Source organism: Callithrix jacchus, chromosome 17, assembly GCF_049354715.1.
Source record: "Callithrix jacchus isolate 240 chromosome 17, calJac240_pri, whole genome shotgun sequence".
Lineage (NCBI taxonomy): Eukaryota > Metazoa > Chordata > Mammalia > Primates > Cebidae > Callithrix > Callithrix jacchus.
In genome coordinates this window covers 76,476,256-76,494,706 of record NC_133518.1, presented here as the reverse complement: position 1 = coordinate 76,494,706, position 18,451 = coordinate 76,476,256, and the positions used below count along the sequence as shown (strand labels likewise).

Genomic DNA, 18,451 nt, shown 5'->3' with positions numbered 1-18,451 from the left:
AGATGTTCCTTTAACTTTATTTGAATGAAACAAGAAAAAGACACACAGTGGCTCTTAACGAGCAGGTCCTGGGACTCTGTCCTGCCTCCCTTCACAGTTTTCATGCTGCACTTCCCCAGGGACCAAGGCACCTTTTCAGGCCTGAGTGTGTTGTGTTTGCTCACTGTTTACCTGCCTTGTGGCCAGGTGCCTGCTTCACAGCAATCCAGTGCTCAGGGCTGCGCCCCCCAGGTCCAGGCCCTTTGCTGCCAACGTGCAGGGGTTGGCACAGCAGCAGCTCACTGGGGTCATCGGTGACAGGTTTTGCAGGAGGAAGATCAAGGCAAAGCTGACCCTCGTGAGGGAAAAGGATTCTGTTCTGGCAGAGATGTCCAACAGGTGTCCACCGTGCCCTTTTGAACGGGCGCCCGCCATTCCCGGGTTTGATGTGGTCATTAGCCATGCAGCCTCCCAGCCTGGTGTCAGAGTCAGGAGCTGCCCTGACCACATCCTGTTTTGGTGGGGCAGTTGGGACTGCATTCTTCTGCCTTGGTGTCATAGGCAGAGTGTGTTCACACCAGGTTCTGGATTGTTGGAGGCCACCAGGGGCCACATTCTCCCGGTTTGGCGTCACATGCCTGTGCCGGCTGGATGTCCTCGCTGATGAGTGGTCACCATTTTCCGGTTCTGCTGTCACTTGGGATCAGCATTCATTTATTCACATTTGGGAGGAGGGGAGCAAGGAGCAGTGTGAGGAGCCAGAGATGCTCCATCAGCTCTTCCCATTATGATTCAATCTATTGCTAGAATTTTATTTGGTTATTACAGAATCTGTAAGAGTGTATGTATTTTTAAAGGGGATGGGGGACATGGAAGGCAGAGTTATCTTTAGGTTACCTAAAGTGCCAAGAAAGGAAAATAGGTCAGATGGGCAAGGGAGGCATTGCCCATTTTTTGAGCCAGATTGTTTGGGAAGGTTGCAGCACCCCGGGGATTTCCTGGGGAGCCTCTCTGCAGGGGCTCCGCTGCAGCTGTGTACACCAGGGTGCCAGCGTCTGGATGAGAACTCCAAGCTGAGAAATGTCTCAAGTGGTGACAGTTAAGGAATCAAAAGATGCAAGTGGGGCAAAAAGAAGGTGCTTGGATGACACAGTCACTCTTGCCTGCTTCAATTCAGACATGCTGGTTAGGAGGGAAAGGGTAGGTGGCCCTGCTGCCTGTCCACATGCGTGCCCCGTAGCCGGCCGGTGTTGCCCAGGTGTGCCTGTGGAGTGGTTGACATCCTGGGGTCTGGAGCCTCTCCACAAACCGTGTCCCTCCCTCCGGTAGCACAGCCACCCCCAGGAGGTCTGCCCGCCCTGCCCTTTGTCCCTGGGCATAGCATCAGGGCCACTGTCTGTGTCTTCCAGCTTCTCCGCAGGCAATGTGAGGAGAGCCTGTGCCCAGAAGCAGGATGAGAAGATGGCAAACCTCCTATTACCTCGGGGCACCAGCAGCTTCCGCAGATTCACACGGGAGTCCCTGGCAGCCATCGAGAAGCGAATGGCGGAGAAGCAAGCCCGCAGCTCGGCTGCCTCACAGGAGAGCCGAGAGGGGCTGCCGGAGGAGGAGGCTCCCCGGCCCCAGCTGGACCTGCAGGCCTCCAAAAAACTGCCAGATCTTTATGGCAATCCACCCCGAGAGCTCATCGGGGAGCCCCTGGAGGACCTGGACCCCTTCTATAGCACCCAAAAGGTGACTACCACCCACCTCCAGCCTTGCCTGCCCTTCTGTGCAACTCCCTTGTCAATGGAGCAGATGTGGAGAGGGCCTGGCCTCCATATGGGGCTGTGTTTAGGGCAGCCTGCCAGACTCTGGGGGAATGAGTCACTGGTGATCTAGATTCCAATCACCTTAATTTTGGAGTTCTGGAATAAAAGACAGGGATCATGCAGCCCGAGATGCTGGTTTGCTGTAATGAAGAAAAGAGAGGGTAGCCTTAGGGCCAGTCATGCCTCCTGACTGCCTTCTTTGGGAATGCCCTGTGGTTAGATTTTCACCTCTGAAGGTCCTCCCCATTGTGTGTGTGGGGTGTGTGTGTGTGTGTGAGAATTGGGATCAAGCCCTGAGTTTCAGCCCCTACTGGGGACAGCATGTAGCCCCCACACCCCACCTGCCTGACAACATGAACTTGCCGTGCATGACTGTGCTGGCTGGCTCAGGCCATCGCCACAACAGCAGCTCCCTGAGCTTTGAGAGCCGGCAAGGGACTAGAAAGGCCAGTGGGGAATCTGAGAGGGATGGAGGGGGCAGTGACTGCTGGGGGATTTTGGGGTGAGGGTGGCATGTGCTGTTCTGCCATTGTCCCTTCCATGATAGGGAGGAGAAGTGGCTTTTGTCCACTAGGGCAGGGAGACTCAGGCTTCCTCCCAGCATGGCTCTGGCCCACGAGGTAACTACCCCTGTCTCAATCCCCTGCCCTGGCCTCCCTCCTCCGGATCTCAGGCCCATTTGTGCCCCAAGCGTGCACCCACCACACGCAGACGTCCCGCGGAGACTTGGTCCCCCAGCTGCCCACACTTCAGGCCTTACTTCCAGAGGAAGGGGAATTGGAATTTGGGGAAGGTCTTCTTCCAAGAAGGCTGAATACAAGGAAGGCAGTGCCATGCACGGTGCTGCAGTCAGCACCAGGCTGAGGAAGCTCGTGGGGGCAGACAGGGCTGGTGTGGCCAGTGCGAGGATGTGACTGAGGCGGGTGGGACTGCAGTGCAAGACCAAGAGCCTGGGAATGGGCCTGGGGCGCGTCTTTGGGTGTGCATGCATGCCTTGTGTGTGTGAGTGGGTGTGCGTGTGAAGGAAAAGCCCACCCAGTCCACATCAACAGGCGGGGGGGGAGGCCTTGAACTTGGTCTGCTCCCACCCTCAGATGAACTTTGCCTTGGTTATAGTGACTCCAGTGGCATCCAGGCCAAGTTGGGGCCACAGCTGGTGTTCGAGTGAGGCTGGAAGGTGGGATTAGTCAAGGTGGGCGGGCCTAGGTCATGGCTGGTCAGAGATGGAAGTGGGAATTGGGGTTGGGGTAAGGCCACAGCTGGTAGTGAGTCAGAGTTACAGTGGGAGGATGAGGGGCAGTCAGGCTGCAGTTAGCTGGGACAGGCAGCTCCACGGCAGGTGGACCCCACTGAGGTTGAGGTCGAGCCTGGGCTGGGCTTTTGGGGGCTGGTGGCAGCTGAGGAGTCAGGGACACCATGTCTTCTGTCCATGGGTCTGGGAATGCTTTCACAGCAGCTGCAGGGATGATTCCGGCCTCTCACCTTCTGTTTCCACTTGTGGATCCCTGGCCACGCTGCCCTCAGCCCCGCAAGGCAATGGAGGCCACAGCAGAACTTTCGGTCCTAATCTATCTGGTCAGCTTGTCTTCCCAGACCAGGTTAGGCAGACCCTTGTCCCAGCAGCTCAGCCTGTGGAGAAGTGAGACCGCAGAGCTGTGACCACCGCACACCAGGGAGGCACTGCTGTCCTCAAGGGCTGCTTGGGCACCTGACATGCATGTGGCTCAGCATTCAGCTCTCATCTCTCCCGTGCCCCATTGCTGTGTAGAAAGGATCTTCTATACAACCCCTCCATTCTAGATCAGGGAGGGGTTGCATTGCACTGTTCATGACCCCCTTGGGGGGGCAGTGGGTTGTAACCTGCAGGATGGGCTGACATTTGTCCTGGACTCCAGGAGACAGGGTCCCAAGCTCTCTCAGGGGACTGCTTCTGCCTTTTCTTTTTCCCTTCTCCTCACCTCTAAGTCCTCCCTGCTGACCCAGCCTCCCATTCACGCCCTCCTTCCCAGTGGGGCTGGCAGGGACCCCATGCATGGTGAAGAGGGGTCAGCTAAGGAAGAAGGGGAGAGAGGAGACATTCTCAGGTCTGCTGAGCCTCTGCTGTGACAACAGCTGGGCAAAGACTGTGAAAGTTCCCTTCTTTTTGTTGACTATAATTTTGAAACTAAATCTCAACCAACCTGACATCCCCCTAAACTAGACCTCCCTCCCCATGACCCTTGGGCAAGACAGGGAGTCCACCGACCTGCTGAATGTGCTGGCAGCCTCCCTTCCCCTTTTCCTCCCTCAGTCCCTCTCCTCCTCCTCCCACCCCATCCCTCAACCACAGTCCAAGGCCTCTGAGCCATAAGCTGCCCCAAAGCCTTGCTACACAAGGGCCTAATGTTACTGTCTGTCCCCAGACTTTCATCGTACTGAATAAAGGCAAGACCATCTTCCGGTTCAGTGCCACCAACGCCTTGTACATCCTCAGTCCCTTCCACCCCATCCGGAGAGCAGCTGTGAAGATTCTGGTTCACTCATATCCTTTGCAGTTAATAGCTGCTGAGTATCCCCTGGGGGCCCACACTGGGGATGTGCACAGGGTGCTGCCCACCTCCATCCTAGTTTAGGAGTGACAGTGCTGCTGATTCCTTGCTGGTCCTAAGACAAGCAGCATGGCCATGACCTGGGAACTGGTTAGAAATGAAGACCCTCTGACCCTGCTCCAGACCTGCCCAGTCAACGTCTGCATTTTCATTTGAGCCCCAGGGGATTCTTGAGCACATGAAGGTTTGAGAAACCCTCTTCTGATTCTTCAGGAGAACAATCTAAAAGCTAAGCTACTGAGGATGCCAGAAGAAATGACATCTGTCGGGCTCTGCTGTTGGCTCCAGATGTCCCTCCCACCACACCCCCTTGGGCCATCCTCCTCCCCACCCACTTGCAGGAACCTTCAAGCAGGTCACCAGGCCTCAGCCAAGGAAAAACCAATCCCCAGTAAAGAGGCCTCCAGTTATTCACATGTGGGCATCTTTCGAGGGGGGGCAGCACTTGCTTTTTGATTAGGTGTTGACAAAATGTTTGCAGTTTCAGAGTATCTCAAAGAACTCTGGTTAGCATTAAATTATATAAACCACAGCTGAAAAAATAAGCGTCAGCCTGCGGAGGAGAACCACTGGAGTGACGCAGCGTAATGACAGACTTAACAGGCGCGGGTCTGAGAGGGGCGTCATTTGGGCAGCACACAGCATGGGGCGCCAGCAGCTCATCACTCTGTTCTCTGGACTTCAGAGAAGGGGCCCCGCAAATGGAGCCTTCAGGGAGGGGGGTGCCAGCTGCAGAGTCAGAGGCATGAGTATTTTACTTCGAGGGCCTGGGCAGTCCTCCCCGTGGCAGTGGCAACCAGGGTGAGTGCACCCATGCAGGTGGCTCTGCTGTTCATCTGAGCAATGCTACCAGCTCAGCAGTGGGACCGATTGTGGGTCTAGTAGGCTGGCCCCACAGAGCTCCCCAAGGTCCCCTTCAGCCACTTCTCTGAATGGACCTTTTTGAGGCTAGGATAAAGACTTCACTCACCTCCGGCCAAGGCAGGAGGCTTCGGGATGACAGCTGCCTACTAAGGGACTAAGTAAGCAGGACAGAGGCCAGCAGGTCAGGAGCTTTTCCTGTCCAGGCAGGGATGGAAGGTGCTCCTTCTATGGCTCCACTTTCTTCCCACTTGTGTCCAGTGCCTGATCCTGACCCCAGAGGGTAGTTGGAAGGGTGTCCGCTGCAGGCAGTGTCTGCGTGCAGATGTGAAGTGAAATGCATGCCTCCAACCACGTGTCTGCTCTCCTCCAGCCCGCTCCGCCTTTCTGTTGGGGTTCCTGAGAGCCCCACATGCAAGCCATGGCTGTGGCATCTGCAAGGCGGGAGGCAGACACTGGAGAGGGACATATGCAGGGGGCAGCCTGCCGTTCACAGCTGTGTCTTACTGTGTGGGGCAAGTGTGGGTCCAGGTTTCATCTTGAGCCATCTCGAGTTCCCTGTAGGTGTCAGGGGGCTTGCTGGGCACCCTGGGGTATCGAGCCGACAAGGACTCCATCTGACCCTCGGGAATTTTATAGTCCCCTAAAAGCGATAAGGCAGCTTCACAGATAGTTACCATTTCTATTTGGTTATCATTTCTGCCAGAGTGCGGTCACGGCCTGGTAAGCAGAACAGAGCAGCAGGAGGAGGAAAAGCCAGCTTCTTTCTTGCTCTGAGCCTGTCTCCAGCCCCGCTCCATGGGCGTGGCCTCTCTCAAACATCCTCCAGCTCTCACCTGGGGCTTCTCCTCCAGGTATCTAACCAACCTGGCACTGTTTGGCAGCCACAGAAGCCCTTGGGGAGGCAGCAGCAGCTCCAGGGCTCCCACGAGGGGCTAGGCTAGGCGTGGGGCAAATGAGAGTTCAAGGAGGCAGGTGGGCAAGGGAGGCAGTAGGGCCCCTCGAGTGCCCAGCCAGGCCAGGGGGTCCATTGAACAATGGCTCTGAGGCTGTGAGGTCCTGCTTCCACCTGGCAAAACTGGCCCTGAGGACTCAGAGCCAGCCTGCCTCCCCCAGGACAGCTGCCCCAGGGAAGTGCGGAGCATTAGTGAGGACCTGTGCTGGGTTCCCGGTGGCTGCCCAGGGATGGCAGCACATTGCTGGCCCTCGACAGCGCCACTTAGTGGGCTCAGTGGGCACTGGGGGGAAGAAGAGGCCTGGATTGTGGGGTTTGGGAGCAGAGCCTCTGCAACACCATTGAGCCTTCACATTGAGTGTGGCGTGTGGACCAGTAGCATCAGCTTCACCAGGACGTTGTAGGCATGGCCGAATCTCGGGTCTCACTCCAGAACCTGTGTTCTAGCAAGGTCCCGTGTGCACGCGACCCTCGCACAGCTGCTCCCAAATGCCAGTCTGAGGGCCGCCTCAGTCTCACCTGGGAAGTTTGTTACAATGCAGATTCTTAGCTTTTTCCGGATCAGAATCACCAGTGTGAGGCCTAGAAATCTACAAGCACTCCATGAATTATTTTTTTTAATTTGAGGTATACTTCATATACCATAAAATTGGCCATTTTTCAGTGCACGGTTCAGTGGCTTTAGCGTATTCTTCAGGTTGTGCAGCCATCCCACCGTCTGCTCCCAGAGCATTCGCACCACCCCAGAGGAAATCCTGTGCCCATTGTCAGTCACTGCGCGTTCTAAACATCATCACGTCTCATGTTTCGAATGATGAACTTTTGCTCTGCTTAAATTTTTATATTCATTCAGACAGCTACCAAGTTCTCCGTGTGCAGAGTTCCATGCTACACCCTTTGGGAAGGGCAAGTGGGGCAAAGATGAACTTAAAAGGGGGCAGGGATGCAGCCCGGTGAGGAAGCCTGCTCACTCGTGGCGATCCGGGAACTCACAGGCAGTAGCGAGTGTGCACTGATCCCGCTCGGCCTTGTTCTGGGCTCCACACTTGCCGTGGCTCTCTGGGAACTTACTGAAAAAGCAGATATGGGCACATAGAATGTTTTTTCTTCATGTGTATTTTTGTTATAATCCTGCAGAATGTGTTCCTGCCGGTATTAAATAAAAGAAAGCAGCTGAACTCCGTACTCCACCGCAGTCACATTCAGAGAGGCCTCACGCACACACCGAGACGCGTTCTGCCTTCCTGGGTGTACAGAATCTGTGCACAGAATCCTCCCACGTTCCTCTCCCAGATTCAAATGGGCAATCAAACCACATGTCTCTGGGTGTATGTGTGCATGTCGATTTAACAGCACAAATACGTGAAAATGCCCCACCCCACCCCCAGCTACAGTTAATTCCCTTTCTCTGGGAGGTTTTTTCTTTTTTTTTTTTTAAAACTCCCTGGGATCTGAAGACTTAGGCAGCCCAAGTGTCAGGCATTCCCCACAACTCAAGCAGTCCTTGCTGGCATTTTAATCACGAGGCTAGGAGTGGGTGTTTGGGGACAGTGACATGACAAGATTGCAGATGTTCGGTGGGGCGCAGACCTGGAGAGCTGGCCTTTGCCTCGGCCCACACGAGGGACCGGCTCCATCTTTGGCCTGAAATGACAAGGCAGTGCAGACAGGTGTGCCCTGGCCGGGAGCTCAGTTGCCTCATCTCTCTGGCATTGACTGCGTGCTGGGCTCCATGGGGTCCTGGGTGCGCGTTAGTCAGAGTCATCTGGACCGGGGGCTGAGTCTAGGAAGGAAGAGATCTCATACATGCAGAAGAACTGACAATTGTATAAGTGCTGTCCTCAAGGCCACGGGAACCAGGCAAGGATTTTGAGCAGTGAAGTGGCAGAGAGAAGAGCTTGCTACACCTCACCCTAAGCCATTGCTGTGTCTGGAAAAGATAAAACCCAGATAGATAGGTTGCCCACCCTGGGACCCAGGCCCTGGCTGATGGGATTCAGAGGGCTGTATGCCCTGGCTCTTCCCTGAGTGTGGGTGTTCAAGTTCTCACTCACCTCTGTCTAGGTCCAGCCCATCCTGTAGTAGAACACAGCCTGTCCACCCTGCTGCTCCCTGCAATGGGGCCTGTTCCCCACTCTTAAGAGGAGCTGTGAGTAGTCCCCCTAGAGCTGGGAGGGACTGGGCCCCACTGGGTCCACCACCCAGCCTTCAGCCCACCCTGCTTCACCATGACCAACTGGGCTGACTGGTTGCTGGAGCAACCCTGGCCAGCCTTGGTGCTTATCTAAATGCCTCCCCCAGGAAGCCTTCCTGCCCAGCCCAGCCAGAGACATGTCTAGTTTTCTCATAACATCCCATGTCAGAGCATTTTGGGAACGCAGCTCCATCGCCTCCCTGGCTCCCACTCACGGCCACGCACACATGCTCAGGTGGGATTTCCTTCCTCCTGTATGGTAGTCTCCCATATTCGACGGTGCTCTTTACCTCTTTTGGTTTTCACACTGCCCCATGGGTGACAGAGGCCAGGCGTGGAATAGCTTACCTGCTTGGCAGGTGAGCACTGGAAGCAGCGTGACTCACGCAGGCCCTCCAGTCTGGAGGCAGGAGAGTGGCCCGGGGGGGCCTTGAATGTCATCTTGCAGAGAGTGCAGCACAGGGCCTCGGAGTAGGGCCAGGATCAGGAGAGCTGGGGTGCAGGCTAGTCCCTGGAGTACTTTCCCAGGACTGCTGTAACAAATCACCACCAACGCAGTGGCTTAAAGCAACACAGATTTATCATCTTACAGCGCTGGAGGTCAGAGGTCCAAAATGGTTCTTGCTGGACTCAACTCAAGGTGTCAGTAGGCTGCACCCCTTTTGGAGGCTCCAGGGGAGAATGTTTTTCCTGGGCTTTTCCAGTTTCTAGAGGCTGCACTGGATTCTTGGCCCGTGGTCCCCTTTCATTGTCAAGCCGGAATGGCCAGTTGAGTTTCAGATCACAACAGTCTGCATCTCCTTCTTTTACATAAAAGGACGCCTGTGATTATACGGAGTATACCTGGATCATCCAGAATGATCTCCCAGCCTCAAGATCTTTAATTTAGGGCCAGGCACAGGGGCTGACACTTATAATCTAAGAACTTTGGGTGGCTGAGGTGGAGGATCACTTGAGCCCACGAGTTCGAGACCAGACTAAACAACATGGCATGACGTCATGTCTACAAAAAAATTAAAAATTAGCTGGATAGTTAGTGCACATCTATAGTCCTAGCTACTCGGGAGGCTGAGGTGGGAGGATCTCTTGAGCCAAGAGTTCAAGGCTGTGGTGAGCTTCGATCATACCATCGCACTCCAGCCCCAGGGACAGAGCTGGACCCTGTCCTCGGAGGTGGGGGAGACACACATGTTCCCAGTCTCATTTTCTCACACAAATTAGCATATTCACAGTTCCGGGGATTCGTCTATGGCTACCTTGGGGGTGCTGGGGGCATTAGTCTGCCTACCACAGTGACCTTCAACTTGACCACTTTGTGCCTCAGTCTTCTCGCCACCTAAAATGGAAACAAAGTCCCCACTGCGTAAGGTTGTTGGGAAAATTGAATTAGCAGATGGACACGGAGAGGAAATTCTGACATCTAGAAAGGGCTCAATAAATACTCACTCTCAGCATCATTGCCTGCGTATTCTAGGGGTCACCTGGGATCCTCATAGACGCTGAGCGATAGATCCGTGGGAGTGAGTAAAGACTGGTTGGGGGGGCTTGTTAACAGTCTACCCAGTGAGGAAAGCCTTGGCACATAGCCCAGGTGTGGGCTGTGTGTGTGTGTGTGTGTGTGTGTGTGTGTGTAAGGGCAAAGGGGTGCTGATACTGAGATGATTATCTGATCCTGCCTTGAAAGCTGGAGAGGGATGTAAGCCTGGGCCTAGAGACCCTCACACAGGCAGAGAGCTGGGCAGATACCAAGCTGACGGAGGGACCCCAGGGCCTGAAGTGATGCCTTCTGGCCAGGGAGGAATCAAGGCTTCCTGGATCCCAGAAGTCCTGTTGGCTCAGCCCTCGTTTAACTAAGGGAGATTCCCAAAGCCTAACTCCCTCTCTCCCAGATGAGAAATTAGATAATTATAAACTGGTGGCTGGTTTGAGATGCTGATTTCCTGATTGCCTGACTCCCTAGAAGAGGACTGGTGGCATGGAGGGCATCTACCTGGTTACATTCCTGAGAGGCCTCCGCACTGTCCCCAGCTGGGGCAGTCAGCACCGCAGCCGGCCTGGTCTGTGGTCGGACTCCACTGGCCTCCCCTAGCCTCCCCGTCAGACGAGGCGGAGCTGTGCTAGGGAGGAAAGAGGAAGCCCCCGAGCTCAATTACTGCAGCTCCTGGGCAGCCCGTGGGAATCGCCAGTTTGGCAGCTCTGCATACGGGGCTGAGGCCGGGTGTGGTGTCGTGCTTGGGGGCAGCCATGGGGTGTGGAAGGCCCAGGCTCTCCTCTGAGGCTGGAGGGGGAGGTTTGTGAGAGAAGCACAGGGTCCCTGCTCTAGGCCAGGCTCCCAGGGGTGCCCCAGTTCACAGGAGGCCCAGAGTCTGCCCGCTTGTTCCCCTGCAGGCCTGCAGGAGTGAGGTAGAGGTGGAGGAGGGCAGCCAGAGCTTTGTCTAGCCGGAAGCAGCAGCCAGGACTGTAGCCAGAGTTAGGGTCACAGAAGGCCTGGACAGCTCATTTCACTGCTAGGAGCCCACAAGCAGGCCTGAGGCACAGTTCTGGCATTTGAGGACAGATGGACATTGCCATTCAGTGAGCCACTATGGCTAAAAGAGGGGTGCCCGAAGGCCCCAGGGCACAGAGGCAGCAACATGTTACCAGAAAGGCAGGGCAAGCTGTGGGGAGTTGGGTGGGGTCCCGCTGAGGGGCTCCTGCAGGGCGAGAGGATTTCTAGGTGGAGCTTGAAGGGTAGGTGCACACGCAGGAAGCAGCAAGAGGGGCGGCCCTTGCCTCCCCAGGGCAGCAGGCCCCGGCCACGAGTGTAGCTGTGTGGCAGCAGAGCGTTCTGCAGAGAAGCCCTAGACAGAGCCTGCCACCCTGGCCTCGCCTTCCCCTGAGGAGCAATTTGTGAATGCCCACTTCTCTCCTATGTGACTGAGGACAGGGCCCCTCGCCTGACTGCAGTGAAAAGCCTTTGAGGCCTGGTGAACACCTTTCCTGCCTTCCCTCCACACGAAACCCTACCAACGGTGTGGTTTCAGGTCTCTGGTGCCTTCTGGGTGTCATGGAGCAGGGCAGGGCCAGCTGAGGTGCTGGGGAAGGGGCAGAGACCAACCTGGGTGGAGGGGGGTTGGCATGGACTGGTCACAGCCCCAGTGTTTCTCTTTAGAGACCCTATTTATTGCTCTGGTAGCACTGGCCTGGCAGTGGTGACCCCAGGGGCAGGACCCCCAGCGGTGGTGGCACAGCTGACCCGCGTGGCTCGGCTTTCCTTGACCCCACGCACGCTCTTCAGCATGCTCATCATGTGCACCATCCTCACCAACTGCGTGTTCATGGCCCAGCACGACCCTCCACCCTGGACCAAGTATGTCGAGTGAGTATCTTCTCCACGTGGCCCCTCCCTTCCTTTCCATTCCATGCCGTGGCTTCTGAGGCCGCCCTGGAAGGGGGCTGTGTCCAGGCCCAGGAACGTGCCCGTGGCAGTGGGGAGGCCCTGGCCTCAGCTGCTACCCTCTTTTGACGTTCCCAGTCCTGCCAACTTCTGGCTTTGAGTTGTGCCTTCTGTGGAGGAAGCGTTCCAGATTGGCAAAGTAGGGAGTTTCTCCCTGCCCCACCTAAAGAGGGGTGATGACATTGGAGAAAGTTCTGAAATAGTAGGAACGTATTGAGCATTTTGTGCACACCGGGCACTGCCATAAGGACAGTAAGCATCATCCTTTAGCCCTCATGGCGACCCAGTAGTGTGGGTGCAGCCATGTGGCCCGTTCCACAGATGAGGCTAAGAATTGGAGAAATAGCTGGCCTGAGTCACGCAGCTGGGAGGTGCCCCAGGGCTCTCTCCACTTCAGTAACACCCTCTGCTGCCTTTTTTTTCCCCCAAGTCCTGCCTCCTATAACCATCTGCACGGTTTGAGAAAACCACCTCTGGTCTTTTCTTCTTGAATAGAAGTACCTTACTGAGAGGTTCTAAGCAGACTTGATAGGCACTGACTGCATCTGGCTGCTGTTTTGAGGAGGCCGGCAGAATGCTGGGGCAGCCTCTCTCCCCAAAGCAGCCTGTCTGGTCGTTCTGCACGTTCACATGCAGCTGCTACATGCAGCTGCTCTGAGTCTTGGGATGCGGTCCTCTCCCAGTCCAGCCCTGGAGGCCCCAGTCCCAGCATGCAGGCATTGTGGGTTCCTTAGGCTGCCCCAGGCAGAGAGAACAGCACCCCCACTCCCACCAGCCCCATGCATTAGAACATCAACACCCCTTCCAGCCCAGGGTGGACAGCTGGACCCACCTACCCTGTAAGCAGCTGAGGATTGACTGGGCCCATTGCTAGCTGCTGAGGCCCCACAAACAGGGCTGAGGGCCCATGTATACTGTCCTGCAGCACAGACCCTGTGCCACTGCATGCCTGTTGTGCACATGGCCCCCCAGGGCTGGGGGAAGGAGATTGGGAGGGGGTTTTATTCCACCAAGACAACCGAGAGAGAACACAGAGTTCAGATGGACACATGGCAGTTACTCAGTAATACGGAATTAACAGATTGGACGATGTATTCGTTAGCCAGATGTTTATAGCAAAGCTCCTTCCCCCAACTGCAGCTCAGCCATGGGGGCATTGCAGACAGCGTCGCTTGATGGCCCCTATTGAAGGGAGCTATGTGGGCTTCACGCCATGTAGGGAACCTGCAGAACCTGGCCTGCTTGGGCCTCCCTGAGAAACTCCACTGGCCTCTCCTGCCCAGGTACACCTTCACCGCCATTTACACCTTTGAGTCTCTGGTCAAGATCCTGGCTCGAGGCTTCTGCCTGCATGCATTCACCTTCCTTCGGGACCCATGGAACTGGCTGGACTTCAGTGTGATTGTCATGGCGTAAGTATCTCGTTTGCTGTGCGGTGCGGTGCGGTGCTGTGCTGTGCTATGCCAGCCGCACTGGGATGGGGTGTGCACCACCCCAGGCCCCGGACCGCCCTCTCTTTCTGGCTTCCTCCCCGCAGTCCACATGCACACACACTGGAGCAAGGCAGGGCAGGGGCCCTCAGCTTGTCCTGTGGGTAGAGACGGCTCAGGCAGGCCTTGGTGGTCAGGCCCGCTGGCTCACCTGGGGCTCCACGGCAGCCCTGGGCTCTGGGGACATCATTAAGGTTCTGGTTTTGTATCCTCTGCCCTTTCCACCAAGAGAAACCAGTATTTCTACCCCTGGCCCACTGTGAACGGTGACCTGGATTCCAAGATGATTAAGAATGAAATTGCAGTAAAGAGAAAGAGCCTGGAGAAGTGACTAAGCATCCGCCGAAATGCACGCCGGGCACACCCGCACATCAGCTTGCTCCATCCAGAGGCTGAACACTTGGCACATTATAAATGCACGCCGGGCACACCAGCACATCAGCTTGCTCCATCCAGAGGCTGAACGCTTGGCACATTATAAATGCACGCCGGGCACACCAGCACATCAGCTTGCTCCGTCCAGAGGCTGAACGCTTGGCACATTATAAAGCACCCGGCCACTCACAGCATACAGTGGATCCTCACACCAGCCAGTAGGCTATGTGGCGATGGCCTAGCCCATTTTATGGGTGAGAAAACTGATGCCAAGGACACACAGAGAGCCTGCCAGGAAGTGAACATGACCCCAGGACTGCTGCAGCCCAGGCTGAGGCCCCACCTCTTTGCAAGGAGAAACTCTTGCTGAGGGGTCTGTCCTGTAATTCCAGCAGTTTGGGAGGCCGAGGTGGGCAGAATCCTTGAGCTCAAGAGTTCCAGAGCAAACTGGGCAACATAGGGAGACCCTATGAGAAACACAAAAATGAGCTGGGCATGGTGGCACACACCTGCAATCTCAGCCATTGGGAGGCTGAAGCGAGAGGATCACTTGAGCCCATGAAGTCAAGGCTGCAGTGAGCTGTGATCACATCCCTGCACGCCAGCCTGGACAGCAGAGCAAGACTGTCTGAAGAAAAGAAAGAAAAAGGCCTTTCTGAAGTCAGAGGACCCAGTGTGTGCGGGCTGAGCACTGCACCTCAGCAAGGAGCAGAGCCGGTGAGGCTTAGATCCCCTGCCCTTGCAAACCCTGCTTCCCGACATGTGAAAGGACATGTTGGGTGCTGTGGTGTCAGAAGCTCAGCTCAGCTGTCACTTTCTAGGATGCCTGAATCCCCAAATCTACCTACTGAAGATAGTCTTTAGCCCAGACGTGAGCAGCCCTGAGCTCAGCCATGCTGTGGGGGGGAGAGGGCAAGAGGGAAGCTGTCTCCTGTACCCTATAGCCTGTTCCCTGAACCCTGAACCCTGGACCCTGTTCCCTGTACCCTGTACTCTGTACCCTGAACCCTGAACCCTGTACCCTGTACCCTGAACCCTGTACCCTATACCCTGAACCCTGAACCCTGAACCCTGTACCCTGAACCCTGAACCCTGTACCCTGAACCCTGAACCCTGTACACTGTACCCTGAACCCTGAACCCTGTACCCTGTACCCTGAACCCTGTACCCTGTACCCTGAACCCTGTACTCTGAACCCTGTACACTGTACCCTGTACCCCGAACCCTGTACCCTGGTGAATGGGGCACTTTCAAGCTAGGCAGTGAACCTGGCAGTGGGTAAATGCATCAGAATCTCTGTTTCTGGGTATACTATTTGTGAGCCAACTCTCGCCCTATTTTACAAGTGGAAAAACTGGCTCTGAGAGACAGTACCACATACTTGCCCCAAATCCAGTATGGATTTAGGCCTCAGTGGCACTGAGCAAGCAAGGGAAGAGTGGCGGGGGACAAAGTTACAGAGCGGTGGAATGCAGGACAGATGGTGGTAAAAGGCAGGTGTGATGGGAGCCCTGGGGTGTAAGAACAGGCCGAGCCGGGACTTGCTTTACATCCTGTAGAGACTCCCCTGGCTGTGGTGTGGACCACAGACTGGAGAAGGGCAGACAGAGGCAGGCAGAGTAGTTAGGAGGATCTCTTGGCAGCCAGGAGAGAAGGTAGTGACTGGAGCCAAGGACCAGGTGGAGAAGGGGAGCACCTGGTCAGCTTCTGGAGCTGTATTTTGCAGGTAGGGCTGATGGGAGGCCCCCTCGGTGGTTTTTGGTTTGGGCAGATTCTGGGTGGACAGTGTTCCCATTGGTTGAAATGGAAAATTGGAAAGAGTGGCACTGGCTGAAGTAGGAGGAAAATCAAAAGTCCAGAGTGAGATGTGTGACATTTGCAGGCACCCAGGGTGAGATACCGAGTAGGCAACGGGATATTCCAGTCTAGGGTCCAAGAAAGAGGTCCAGCATGGAGGTATACAGATGTTATTTAAAGCCAGGAGACCAGATGGCATCACCTAGGCAAGAGTGTGGCGTGTAACCTGAATATACTGTGGGGCGCTCCGACATCGGGAGGCCAGGCGCGAAGACTGGAGCGTGTAGGCAAGTCAGGAGAGAGAGGTGTCTGGGAAGGAATGTGGTCCACTGGAAACCCACCGCCGGGTGGCTGCGGAAGGCAGCAACTAAGAATGGACTGCTGGACTTGACAGTGGGAAGGTCACTGGTGGTAAAAGGCAGATGTGATCAGAGCCCTTGACAAGAGGGGTGCACCTGGTTAAGGAGGGTTGGAGGAGTGGGAGGAGGGGGGCGTGGGAAGTAGAGACATCTGTTTTGTGGGGCTTGCTGTAAAATGGGACCGAAAATGGTGTGGTGATTGGCAAGGAATGTGGGTCAATCAAGGGAGAACTTTTAAGGAAGGGGGGTGTCTTTGCAGGCCGGTGGAAATGATCCATTCTAGAGGGGGGATGCCAGGTGATGTAGATGAGCAAGGGATTGCAGGAACCAAGCCCTCGAGCTGGCCCAAGAGGGTGGGAATCCAGCGCCAAGGGGGAGCATCAACCTGAAGAGCGGGAAAGGCAGAGTTTCAGGTGGAGATGGAGGTGGACTCAGAGCTGATGAGGAAAGAAAAAGGAACTTCTCTTCTGATTGCTTCTATTTTCTCAGTGAAATAAGAAGCTTGATCATCAGCTGAGAACAGAGTGGGGAGGCATGTCTGAGGTTTCAAAGAGAGGGAGAACTTTTCATGTCAGAGCCGGGGAGGTTGCACTGACTTAGGAATGGAGTAGGATTGCCAGGCTGGGCCCTGGGGTGCCCAGGGGCTGGGAAGCAGTAATCCATGGGGTCCTGAGGCTGGGTGTCACACAAGGAAGGAGGTTTCGGGTAGGAGAGGATACAGCATCTGCCTGAGCCTTTCCTAGCTCCCCAACCTGGAATCTGGGCAAGACAGTGTCACCACAGAGGGACCCCCAGCTTGCTTTGGGGCAAGCTGTGGCTCAGGCTCTGTATCTGGGAGAATCCTGAGTGACTTCAGGCCCTTAGCAAGTCCTCTTTGCCCAACTCCTGGGAGAATCCTGGTTTCATTCCCAAACCGCTTCTTCCACTGAGAGTCACAAAGCAGATGTGCCTTCCTCACCAAAACCTGCTTGCCTTCACTGTGTGCCAGCGCTGGGGCTGACAAGGCAGAACCTGGCCTCAGAAGCTCAGACACTCTCCACATTTCCAAGCATCTCACAGAAATGGCACATCCACTTCCCACAGGGCTGTGTGACCTATTGGCACATCAGCTGTGGGCCCTTGGCTGGCCTGGCCTGGCAGCTTCAATTGATGGGGATTCTGCCTTATGAAAACCAGTTAATTACTGCGTTTAAAATGCACTCTCTTAGAGATGCAGTGGTTCAGTAACAAGGGACTCTAGGATGATCAAGGAGACGTGAGTGAAGGGAAACATTCCATTCAGTGCCTCCATTACACAGATGGAGAAAGTGAGGCTCACAGAGAACCTGGCACCTGCCCAAAGTTATAGGTTGAATCGGCAGCAATGCTGAGACTCTAACCATGAGATGGATGGGAGAGGCACCCCGAGTCTGATGTTTCTGTGGGGTGATCCTCCACCCCACTGATCTAGAGGCTGTGGGAGCATCTGGGGCAGGGTGCTGGGAAGCCTGCCAGGCTCGGCTCTCAACCCTCCAGGCAGAGCTCTTCCTGTGGCCCTACTCACACAAGGGCGTTACCTGCTAGTTAGCACAGCCTCCAACCTTCTGAGTTGTTATGGAAACCAAACCTGGAGGGGAAGGGAGGGAGGGCAGAGAGGAGGGTGGCAATGCCCATAGTCACTAACAGCGTGGGCTTCACCATCTCAAGATAAGGGCGGGGCAGGAAGAAGGCTTCCCTGCGCTGGGGCTGGTGATGGGTTAGGATTCTCACCCACCACCCTTTGCTCTTTCTGTGCCATGGCCAGCAATCCTGTTCCCGTTGTCTGCCCCTGGCTGGTAGTATAGCCATCACGAAAGGGGAAGACTGGCTTGGAGGAGGGTTTGAGAGGGGCAAAGTTCCATCCCCTCACGCGACCCCACATTTGACACCTCTGTAACTGGCCCTGTGTCATACCAAGCATTCATCCTGCTCTGCCACACTCAGAGGACCCAAAAGAGGCCTTGGTGGGGATCTGGGCAGAATAAAAGAGGGAAGCAGCTCCCCCTCCATGTCACCAACATGGTCCCGGACATTCAACACCCTGACCCTTTCAGTCCTCTTTTAAGACTTCCTCTAACTTATGATTGCTGTCCCAGACAGACACACGGCCACCAGCTGCACTCCTATTTCCAGCCACTCAGCTGGCTTTGCAAGCCTGCCAGGAGCACAGATACGGTCCTCCCTTATTCTGTCATTAAGCTGTCCTTGTCACCTTAGGACACCAGCTGCCTAGAAGGCAGACAATGAATGGAGGCCAAGCACTGTCTGTGCTGGGGACACTGTGCTGGGGGCAGCTTCCACCCTGGGACAGGAAAAGACAGGCAGAATCTAAGCTAGAGACAGGCAGAGTTTTCAGTGGAGACACCGGGGGACAGACTGGGTCTGTAAGGGACAGGAGGGAAGCAAGGACGGTTGGTTCCCACCCTGGGACAGGAAAAGACAGGCAGAATCTAAGCTAGAGACAGGCAGAGTTTTCAGGGAGACACCGGGGGACAGACTGGGTCTGTAAGGGACAGGAGGGAAGCAATGACGGTTGGTTCCCTCTCTGACCTGCACACTATTCCACTTATGCCCTGAAACTGGAAGAG

At 55.5% G+C, this 18,451-nt stretch overlaps 1 protein-coding gene across 10 annotated transcripts in view; it reads left to right on the top strand.

The window, feature by feature from the left end:
- The window catches only part of SCN5A (sodium voltage-gated channel alpha subunit 5), a 103,134-nt gene that overhangs the window by 15,158 nt on the left and 69,525 nt on the right, over positions 1-18,451 (top strand). For 8 of the 10 annotated variants that reach the window (XM_078354660.1, XM_035277747.3, XM_078354659.1 and 5 more), the window contains exons 2-5: positions 1,389-1,713; positions 4,193-4,311; positions 11,657-11,746; positions 13,108-13,236. In XM_078354660.1, the coding sequence (XP_078210786.1) occupies positions 1,441-1,713; positions 4,193-4,311; positions 11,657-11,746; positions 13,108-13,236 (611 nt within the window). In that variant the 5' untranslated portion in view covers positions 1,389-1,440. The remainder of the gene's footprint in view (positions 1-1,388; positions 1,714-4,192; positions 4,312-11,656; positions 11,747-13,107; positions 13,237-18,451) is intronic. The other 2 variants (XM_078354661.1, XM_078354662.1) reach the window with 1 other exon arrangement.